Source organism: Chanos chanos, chromosome 7 (assembly GCF_902362185.1).
Source record: "Chanos chanos chromosome 7, fChaCha1.1, whole genome shotgun sequence".
NCBI lineage: Eukaryota > Metazoa > Chordata > Actinopteri > Gonorynchiformes > Chanidae > Chanos > Chanos chanos.
Genome location: NC_044501.1, coordinates 46,283,483 through 46,295,041, shown reverse-complemented (window position 1 = coordinate 46,295,041; position 11,559 = coordinate 46,283,483). Strand labels below are relative to the sequence as shown.

General features: G+C 46.1%; 1 protein-coding gene across 1 annotated transcript; it reads right to left on the bottom strand.

Moving 5' to 3' along the window:
- Nucleotides 1-1,338: 1,338 nt before the first annotated feature.
- LOC115816504 (equilibrative nucleoside transporter 2-like) lies at nucleotides 1,339-10,936 on the bottom strand. Its single transcript, XM_030779457.1, has 12 exons — nucleotides 10,905-10,936; nucleotides 9,773-9,854; nucleotides 8,037-8,182; nucleotides 6,704-6,843; nucleotides 6,127-6,261; nucleotides 5,321-5,418; nucleotides 5,092-5,167; nucleotides 4,530-4,690; nucleotides 4,105-4,207; nucleotides 3,625-3,710; nucleotides 2,470-2,669; nucleotides 1,339-1,450 (listed from the first exon to the last, which is right to left on the bottom strand). The coding sequence occupies exons 1-12, from the start codon at nucleotides 10,934-10,936 to the stop codon at nucleotides 1,339-1,341; spliced, it is 1,371 nt and encodes a 456-aa protein (XP_030635317.1).
- Between the last annotated feature and the right edge of the window lie 623 nt (nucleotides 10,937-11,559).

Sequence of the window (11,559 nt, the reverse complement as noted above, 5' to 3'; positions counted from 1 at the left end):
AGGTTTATCATTTCCCTGTCGCTTGTCCGTTATAGCTAAGCCCTGTTCGTCTTTACACAGCAGCCTGAAAGGTGCGGTTTCCCTGATTCGAAAAAGAGAAGAAAACAACAACAACAACAAAAAACGCGTCTCTGGCACAGCCCACAGATGAGTCGCAGTTCCCGAGGCAACATTATTTCCTTCAGTTTAAAATAAACAATACACGTCTTAAAGGGACCAATTTGTCGGTTTTAGACTGAGAACACTGCATTTTTGAAATAACGTAAAAGGAACGGCACTGCTTTCAAATAAACTCACGACCTGTTTCCTTTCTAATGTACAGATACACAGATAGGGATAGAGTGCGAAATACAAGCTAAGAAGAAAAATAAAGCGTTCTGCAAAACACCTTTAACCCGCACAACTGTTTGACGTCAAATGCGTCTCGCATGCTGAACGAACACAGGGGATTTTTAGCGGTATTCAGGTTTTATCCGGCGGTAAACCAACATACAGAGGGATTTAACCTCTAGTTTAACCAAACGGAATAGCGGATTTTCTGTAGCGGGATTAAGATGCATCTGTATGTAATCAATTCATTGACGGAGAAAACAACACCTCGCACGTAATCTCTTCAATATTTACCATCTCGACATTATCTGTTGAACGCTCTTATTCATGTGGTTAATCCTCCAAAAAACTACAATCATTTTGCTGATTCCTAACGGCCTTGAGGAATGTGACCTTCCAAACAGAAACAGATGACAATACTAAAATCAATATAGCCGTTCATCTCCTCTCGTCAACTACGTTTTTTTCCAAAAACGTAAACCTTATTTCAGAGGCACGTAAACGCTTAGGCTACTGGAACGGTAAAAGCGAAACACACTTGGGGTTCCTCAAATTTGTTCTTTCTGCTGACAGCGGCTCGTTTCAGTGGGTCGCTGTTCTTTCGGTCGTGTTATGTTCGGTTCAGTTCAGCAGTTCCGAACACAGGAGTTCGATCCCGTTAGCTACTCTCCCGTCCATACTGGTAATTTTATGACTTTTTTTTGTTATTTATGTGAAAATCCACGGAAGAAAAGTCTCCCGTGCGGCCATCCTGACGTACGCATATAAATATATACACATATACTGGCGTGTTGGGTACGTTTCCACACCGTCAGTCCAAATTTGTCTGGCCTTCCCTTTACTACAGCGATATATATTAGTCTGGTTTTTTTCTTCTGAATGGCGAGATCTCTTAGTTAATGGGAATTCCGTATGTCCACATTCACCCTCTTTACTGACGTTGAGGCAGAGGCAGAACCCGCGGTTTGTCCGTCGGGCTTTCTGTGTTTTGAGCGCTGACGCCTCCTTCTACACTACAGCTCGGAGCAGGAAGGACAAGGCTGCTCCCAGGGAGAGACCCAGAGCCAAGAAAAACGTCATGAGAGCTCCAGCCGTCTCCCCGTCTTTAGGGTCCACCAGCCTGGGAGAGAGAGACAGAGAGAGAGAGAGAGACAGAGAGAGAGACGGAGAGAGAGAGAGAGAGAGAGAGAGAGAGACAGAGAGAGAGAGATTTTAAGAGGTTTGTGTGTGTGTGTGTGTCTGTGTGTTTGAGACTCAATATATAGGTCATAAACAGACCAACGCAGCAGGTGTTCAGGGGTGTGTGTGTGTGTGTGTGTGTGTGTATGTGTGTGAAACTAGCTGCAGGCTGTATGGTACTGCACACACACAGACAGGCCAGTGTTTCTATGTGTGCTTAGCCCCGGGGCACATGCTACTTACACAGACTCAGCGTCAATGGCCTTCTGTGACACACTAGCAGGAGGGGTGTATGCGAGACTGACTGAGTTTGCCGTGTGTGTGTGTGTGTGTGTGTGTGTGTGTGTGTGTGTGTGTGTGGGTGGGTGGGTGCACATCTTACAATTTACAATTTAGTTATTTGGCAGACGCTTTTTACCAAAGCAACTTACAATTGGTGCATCAGTCGGATTTCTAATACCTTCAACAGAGATCATAATAAGACTGAGCGTCAAATTGCCCTTTCGCATTGCGCCCCTGGAATACTTTTACAAACAGAAATACAAGACAAAGGTTTTTTTTTTGTTTTTTTTTTCCTTTTTGTTTTTTTTTTTCTTTTTTTTTTTCTCTAGGGAAGGGAGGTTAGGCATTGGGGGACAGTTGTGTTCTAAAGAGGTGACAGAGCAGACAGCGTGTATTTGATACCATACAGCTGTGTGTGTGTGAGTGTGTGTAAATGTGAGTGTGTGAGAGAGAGAGAGAGACTCACTGTGGGGCGTAGGACATGGACAGGCAGACACAGTATCCACTGTGTGTGTGTGTGTGTGTGTGTGTAAATGTGAGTGTGAGAGAGAGACTCACTGTGGGCCATAGGACATAGACAGGCAGACACAGTATCCACTGTGTGTGTGTGTGTGTAAATGTGAGTGTGAGAGAGAGAGAGAGAGAGAGAGAGAGAGAGAGAGAGAGAGAGAGACTCACTGTGGGGCGTAGGACATAGACAGGCAGACACAGTATCCACTGGTAAAGGAGAAGAGAAGCATGATGATGGTGAAGGCGATGTCGTTGCTGAAGAGAACGGGCAGATAGGTCCGCGGGTGGACATTACACATCATCAGCAACGGGATGAAGATCACACGCATCACAACCAAGACTATAAACAGTTTACTCTCTTTAGGAGGCTGAGAGAGAGAGAGGAGAGAGAGAGAGAGAGGCAAAGAGGTGTCAGTCACATGATCTAATTTGCCATCTGTAACAGCCAGCAGGGACAGCTCAGAGTTGAGTTTTTTTTTTGAGTAGCAGTAGGGGTGTAACGGTACGTGTATTCGTCCTGAACCGTCACGGTACGGAGGTTATGGTTTCGGTGCATGCAGGCGTACGGAGAATACGCGGTAGCCTACGTGCGAAGACTGATGAACGGAATGTGGAAAGAAACTGCACAAGCGCACGAGTTTCTCATTTCACTCTCTCATAGTTGGTTTGTTCTCTTCTCTCCGAGATTCCGGATCTGATTGTGGCGCAAACATAAGGACCTTATGTCCTTGCTTACTGATACGCTGTAGTAAGAAGTAAACCGCATTTCTTAATAAACAGCAATGCTGGCTGTCGACAGCCTATGACTGGCTAAACGCTGCTCTAGGTGGCCATGTGCAGTTGTGACATCACAAACACACAGAATTGAGAACGGGCTGTAGAAAGGCTTGTTTTCTTCACATAGGTCGTGCAGCTGTATGAATGTATGTTTTTATACTTTGACATGTTTCCATTGCACATTCATCTCAGTGAATTCAAAACGGCAAGGAAAATCATGATTTCCATTCTATGGCACCTTTAATGCACTACAGGCTGTACCAAACACCTCAGGGGGGACTATACAACACTATAGGTGGAACGAACGGTAACTTGTACTACTGTCTGTTCAAAATAAATGAAAGAAACCTAGGCCTCATACATTTGGGGGTTTTGTCGCATTTTGGTTTTTTTCCCCTTGTACCGAACTTGTACCGAACCGTGATGCCCAAACCGTGGTGTGAACCGAACCGTGACTTCTGTGTACCGTTACACCCTTAAGTAGCAGTGCATGAAACTGAAACGTGGGCGTATGGAGTGTCCATCACGACAAACGTAAACGCTCACCCAGCGTACAACTGACGTTATGGTCCTGCCGAGCCAGTCCATGACATTAAAGAAGAGAAAACAGCACACCGAGATGAAATAGCGCTCTGGAAGAGGAAGGAGAAGAGAAAAAACGCACGCACGCACGCACGCACGCACACAGAGCAGGTTTGTAATTCATGTCGACTGAGCACTGGAATGTTAGTCAGAGAAGCCAAAGAACCGACTGTCTTAAACATTTCCTATTACAGGAGTTAAAATGACTGCATCATTTCAAACACTACATACACGGAAGGACTTTGGAAAAGTCCCTTCTAAAGGACCAGCGGGAAATGCTTGATTTTAACAAAAGTAAAACGACTTTATGGGGAACATGCAGCTCACGCTTCAGCACTCTATGTTTGAGCATGTCTGTGAGGAGGAGGAGATTTTGGCCAGTGTGAGAGAGAGAGAGAGAGAGAGACGTGTGAGGGAGATTTGAGGAGAGAGGAGACGCTTTACCCCATTTCCCAGCGTACGCAGTTTTCACGTCCACTGTCACAGCAGGAAAGACTGAGAGAGTCACGGTAAACGTGAAGGTGACACAGAAAGCCATGACCCAAATCTACAGACAGAGAGAGAGAGAGAGAGAGAGAGAGAGTGACAGAGAGAGAGAGTGACACAGAGAGAGAGAGAGAGAGTGACAGAGAGAGAGAGAGAGAGAGAGAGAGAGAGAGGGGAGGGGGCAAAAAAAATCTTCAGAGGACATCCCTGACACAAATGTAACATCCCAACATATGTTCATATACAGCCTGTCCTTCACTTATGACGCAGACGACTCACAGCCGCCTGGACTTACGACAGCCTCCCCACTGACCCTATTACATTAGCTTTGGTCATAACGTCTAAAGACATCTGCTGTTTGATGCCATGGACGACACTCTAACCTTTTTTAGGACCTCGATCACGGAGGATTTTTTCGGGCTGGTGTCTGCAGACTCCAGGGACAGGAAGGCCTGCGTAGCCCCACCGTCCTCCTGCCCTCGACCGCCACCGTCGCGGCTAGCGTGGCCGTTCACGGCTCCGTTCTTCTGTTTCTCAGCCTCCTCTACAAGAGACGGACAGATTCAAATGAAGAGGAGGAACGGGAAAGGGAGAGGAGAGGAAAAGGAGGAACAGGAAGGGGAGAGGAGGGGAAATGGAGGAACAGGAAGGGGAGAAGAGAGGAAACAGAGGAACGGGAAAGGGAGAGGAGAGGAAACAGAGGAACAGGAAGGGGAGAGGAAAGAGATGAGCTGAGGTGATGCAATTATACTATCAGATTTTTCACGTTCACCTCAGCACAACCTGCTTTAACACATGAACACTGATCTGAGATCAGCATTTAGACAGGAGGAGTGGATGAGGTAAAGAAAAAACGAGTAAAGAAAGAGACACAAAGGAAAAAAAAAAAAAAAAAAAGACAGGCTTTGCTAAAAACTTGACCAATAGAAGTAATTTTGTTCTTGCCTTCTGGGGATAGAAGTTTAGAGAAGGCTTCAGTCTGTTGTTTCTTGCTTTTGTCAAAATAGAACCTCGCAAATTCCTTCAGGGAGAGAAGAGAAAATTTACAGTTCCGAGGAAGAGCGAAAGATAAACATCAGTGTGTGTGTGTGTGTGTGATGATGTGTGTGTTGATGTGTGTGTGTGTGTCCCTGACGGACAGCGCGGAGTCGTTGACAGTTGAGGACACACTCACCAGACGAGGTAAGATCACATAACAAAGCAGAGTGATCAAAGTCCCAACACACGGAGTGATAAAGTAACCTAGGGCTGCAGTCTCTCCATCAGCCTCACCTTTAACACACACACACACGCACGCACGCACGCACGCACACGCACACACAGACACACACGCACGCACACAGAGACACACACAGACACACACACGTGCGCGCACGCACGCACGCACGCACACACAGACACACACGCACGCACACAGACACAGACACACACGCACGCACGCACACACGCGCGCACACACACACACGCGCGCACACACACATGCACAGACACACAGACACAGACACACACACAGACGCGCGCACACACAGACGCGCGCACACACAGACGCGCGCACACACAGACGCGCGCACACACAGACGCGCGCACACACAGACACAGAGACAATAAAAATAAGGACATGGGATACAAGTGATAAATTCCAAAAATAAACTTCATTTGTTCAGTGAAAAAGTGTGCGTGTTTGTATGAGACTGTCTTTCAGTGTGTGCGTGTGCGTGTATGTGTGAGTGCGTATGCGAGTGTGTGTGTGAATGTGAGTGTGTGTGCGTGCTTGTGTGTGAGCGAGCGTGTGTGAGTGTGTGTGTGAGTGAGTGTCTGTGAGAGTGTGTGTGTGTGAGCGTGTGTATGTTTGAGTGTGTGTGTGCATGTGGGTGTGCGTGTGAGAGTGTGTATGTGTATGTTTGAGTGTGTGTGTGTGCGTGTATGTGTGTGTAAGGGTGTGTGTGAGCGTGTGTGTGTGTGAATGAGTGTGTGTCTCACTGGCGATAGCGAAGAGCATGGCGAGAGCGGCGAAGGTGCCGGCCAGTCCTTGTCCACTCATAAAGACAGCATTATATCTCTGAGGGAGTATCCCCACCAACCCAAACAGGCTGCCCTGCAGCACCGCCCCAAACGCTGACACAGACACAGACACAGACACAGACAGAGAGAGACAGACAGACAGAGAGAGACAGACAGACAGACAGAGAGAGAGAGACAGACAGGATCAGTGCAATTACCACGCCAAACACACACACACACAACTCTCCAGCCTCAAAACATAACACAGTATTACGTAATTATATCTATGAAGCAGAATTACTCTTATTACACCTCTAACTAAATAAAATAAAACTACTACAGTCCAAAACACCCCACAGAGAGAGAGAGAGAGAGAGAGAGAGAGAGAGAGAGAGAAAGAGAGAGAGAGAGAGAGAGAGAGAGAGAGAAAGAGACAGAGAGAGAGGGGAGAGAGAGACAGAGACAGAGAGAGAGCGGAGAGAGACAGAGAGAGAGAGAGAGGGAAGAGAGAGAGAACACAGTCTGTGCTATCACGCTAAATTTACAACGTCCTTACAGTTGATGAACCATATGGTCGCCATGGTGACGGAGAAGAAGCAGTCAGTGTCCATGGGAACCTTGACGAGCGCCGCCGTCAGGATGAAGAGGAGGAGGATGAACACCAAGCTCCCTCCCACCCTCATCTTCTCCGAAACCCTGCGACCAGAAACATCGGTGCCACAGAGAACGAGGGCGGGCGGTTAGACATTTTTCCCCCCGTGTGTGTGTGTGTGTGTGTGTGTGTGAGCGTGTGCGTGTGTGTGTGTGTGAGCGTGTGCGTGTGTGTGTGTGTGAGCGTGTGCGTGTGTGTGAGCGTGTGCGTGTGTGTGTGTGTGAGCGTGTGTGTTTTTTTAATCACTGGACTTTATTATTACCTGGGATTGTAAAAACAAACATAATGAAAGGTTGAGGAGCGGACAGTTCAAAGTGCGGTGGAGTGGAGTGGAGGAGAGGAGAGAGAACTGGGGAGACGGTACACAGAGCAAATCAAATCAAGTCACGAACTCGCAAGACTCGTTTTATCGCCCGGCCGATTGCATTCTGAGAACGGAAAGCAGGCGGCGTCGGCTCTGTTAACCCTTGCGTTGCCGTGAAGCCTTTGAAATGATAACTGACTTTAATGGTAATGTTCCAGAGCACAGACAGAGTAGTGTGTTCTCCAACAGCACAGATACATTCTCCCTGTGAATATGCATTTCCCTGTGATCTGGCTTCACGCTCAAAAAAACCTTTTCATATGTAAGAGTTGAGGTGAAATAAAGTCTGCAGTTCACTACACACACACACACACACACACACACACACACACACTATGACTGGAACTGAGGACTAGAGACCTATGGTTTTCAGTTTCTGTACAACACTGCTCCACCCCTAATACGTGTTTCTGTAGACAGATAGAGTCATTTGAGGTCTAGGGCTATCCAGGGACAGACTGTGGGGACAGTCTAGGCTTCAGTGAGACAGTGTGTGTGGTGGAACATAGCCCATCAATCATTTTCAGTAAGGTAGCGTCATTACTGTCTTATCCCGCGGGTGTGACAAACCTACAAATGTTACAAACATACAAAAAAACAAAACAAGAACAGAAGCATGCGTCTCTCAATGAGTCGTCTGGGTTGCGGGTTAAAGCAGTATTTCGTTCCCCGTTTTCTTTTGCGTTTGTCACAAACATTTGGACGTTGCTATGACAATAAAAGTCCGGCAGAAACCTGAGAGAGAGATGAAACGCGGGGGGGGGGGGTGTCTGTAGAGTGTGCGCTTGGTTCACGTTGAACCGAGCCAAAAATACGGCAGCGAACACAACACATGGGGGGGCAGGGTGCGGTTGCCGTGGATACGCCGCTCACCGTTGGTAGAGAATGGAGTTGAGGAGGGTGAAGACCAGCAAGGGCAGCTGGGACAGGAAGGTCATCCAGTTGTTGAAGTGGTATTCCTTTCTGCCCACGACCGTGCCGTTTCTCCATTCTGAGGCGTTGAGCCTATTGTTAAAATACTTGAAGACAGAAGGGATGGGGGGGGAGGAGGGGTAAATATAAATCAATGTCTGATGAGGTCATAAGTCAACAGCAAACACGTTCGGAAAATGTCAATCACTTCCCATTGACGTGTATTCATTCTATCTTGGCTACAGGGCAGAGGGACTGGGCCTTTGGAGAGATGGTCAACAAAGCCTGATTGCTTTCATCGTGGAGAAACCAGGTTAAAGTTCACTCTGATACGCCTTGTCCCACAGAGCCAAGCTTTATCTTTACTGGACTCAGCCTGCCTGGGACTGGATTAGTTTTAGTCGGCTGTGGACAGGCTTCTCCAAACAGACCCTGTCAGAATGACACAAGCCTGTGTCACCTCTAGGTCCATTTTCAAAACAGGCTTGTCCATGTTTCACAGACTACAGACACATCTGCCGGCTGTAAATGGTTTCAGATCCCTACCGCAAAATTCTCGAGAACCAAACCAAAAACAAAAAAACCAAGAGGATACGTAACTGGTACAAAAGTGGTCTTACACATAAATGTAAAAATAAAAGCATAAATAAGTAAATAAAGAAAGTGAGAAAGAAATAAAGCCACAAACTGAGAAATGTTCTACACTGTGAGAGTTGCTTTTCCAGACCACAGACTAAACTTTCACTCTTACTGGGAAACTCTTCATTAAAAATCCTGTTTAGTCTTGGACAAGACTTAACTAATTGTTTAAAAAAAAATTAAAAAGAAAGAAAGAAAAATCCCTGAATGACCAAGACTCCAACGAGGCCCCTCAGGGTAAGCTATGTGATATTCAGATAATCGAGGTCTTTGAAGAAAGACTGTATCATCACCATGGAGTCTGGATGAAAATTAACGTTTGCTATGCAGTGAATGATACTGGATGAATTTGAATTTTTTCTTTTTTGACCGTTACTGTTTCATCTGACTTTGTTCATCTATGGAAGCCTCTGCTAAACAGGCAGGAAAGCTTGTCTCTGCCCGGAGAGACGGCCCCGGGGGGGGGGGTTCATTCATGAGGGTTTAACAGTTCTAACAGCTAGGCGTCAGAAAACAGGGGCATGGGGGGGGGGGCGTCAGTTTGGGAACATAAAGCAGAAACAAGTGTTCTTTAAAAACATGTCTGACCCCATACCCATGTTTCCACAGGCTCTCATCAGTAATGTCTAACTTAATCATGTTTTCTAAAGGGTATTCTGAGTGAATGTTTCACATAATTAACCTAAAGATTAACAGAAGACAGAAAACATAATTCACCTAAAGATTAACAGTAAAACTCCAACCGTCTCGCAAGACTTCACAACCCTGGGAAATTCTTTTTCCAGGTAATTTCATAAAACTTTCAGATCAGGGTCAAAGGCTTACACGTCCACTAACCAGGTTAGACAGCCAATGATATCATCACACTAAAGTTTTTTGTTTTTAAAATGAGGCTTTATAAGGTCCCTCGTCACATAAGCGGTTCTGATTTTCTGGAAAACAACGACACGTTTAATGTCAAACCTATTACATTTGATTGCACTATTCATACAAAATGACAGCGACTACGGAGGCCTTTACGAGCTTGTGTCTTGTTGCTGTAAAATGTTATTTTTTACCATAGATGCAGTCATGAAAAAATTCCATGGCAGGAGTGTTCCAAGGCCAAGTATAAAGAAGATGATCCCAACGAAGTAGCCCCTGTGTCGAGAGAGAAAAAAGAAATGTAAAGAAAAGGAAAAAAGAGAAGGAAAAAAAAAAAAAGAGTGATTTGATGATCATGGCTAATCGTAAGAGGCTCACAGAGGCTCCAGGGCTCATACGGGACAATCTCAAGAGAAACTGAACTGTGATCAGTCACTGAAACTGAACTGAAACTGAACTGAAGAGAATCACTGAACTGTGATCAGTCACTGTGAGTGATCTGGCTTTTCGCCTGTCGCTCCGCTTGCCACAGATATAACTAACCTGCTGGTGTTTTTTTGGAAGTGTCAGTTGTTAGGGGGGGGGTGGGAATGACAAGATAAGGGAGATGGTGTGACAGGTGTTACCCAAATCATTGGATTTAAACATTTATGTTGGCTGGGTTGGAAAGCCTGTTCATCATCACCACAGGTGTGACACGTTGGACTGTTTAAAACATTCGAAAGGCAGGTGTGGAACCAGGTTAATATTGTAGTGGTTGCTTTTATTAGTCACCGGGCGGGGACATTTTACTGTAATTGGCAGTAATTCAATACAGAGACTGCCAAACTCTTCTAACACGTGTACATCTTTGAAATGCCAGGTGTGAATTTGATTAAAACCTAATGCCTCTGTTTTTCAGTCTTGTCAGACGCATCTTTGCCAAATGGCATTCTTCTGTGAAATGCTAACTTTTTAGCTGTGTTTAACTGACTGTGTCCCAGTTCACTGTCTTTACTGGGACCTCAATTTCTCATGCTTCAAGTTTCAGTTTCCTCAACTATAGACTCTCTGTAGGAGAACAGGCCACAATCAGACATACTATAGTGCAGGCACATCTCAAAAGTAGACTAAAAATTCTCACAAGGAGGTTTTCACAATCCTACATCAAACTTCACAAGAACAGTAACCAGCTCTGTCCACGTCGCTGTCTTACCAAAGTGAGCAAACCACATTTAAACAGCTGAACTGAAATCATGTTCAGTGTCCGTAAACTTTACTATTGCAATTAATGACTAAATTCACTTATTTTAAACAAACAGAAGTTTATCAGGTAAAACATCTTACCTGTCTCTGGGTGCATCCTCTTTCGTGCTCATATTTTTTTCGTTTCCGTTTTCTCTCTCTCTCTCGGGTATGGGGACGACTGAGGGTGAAAAAAAAAAAAACAGAAGAAAATAGATGAGTACATCCTTCTCTCTGCTTCCACAACCCCCCCCCCCCCCCCCCCCCCCCCCCCCCTCACATCTCCCCCACATTCCCCCTCACATCTCCCCCACATTCCCCCTCACATCTCCCCCACATTCCCTCATGTCCCCAACATTCCCAAACACATCCCCCTCACATCTCCCCCACATTCCCTAACCTTACCCCTCACATCTCCCCCATATTCCCTTACCTTCCCCCTCACATCTCCCCCACATTCCCTCATGTACCCTAACATTCCCAAACACATCCCCCTCACATCTCCCCCACATTCCCTAACCTTCCCCCTCACATCTCCCCCACATTCCCTCATGACCCCTAACATTCCCAAACACATCCCCCTCACGTCCCCCAACATTCCCTAACAAATCGAGGAGAGGTCAGCGTAGAGCCCACGTACAACTATAAATCAGCCTTTAGTCTGCCTATCACATGGACCATCAACCAGCTGTGCGGTGAATGAAGGTTTTACTCCCTGTGGCGATAATAACACCTTTTTCTTTCTCACGAACATGCC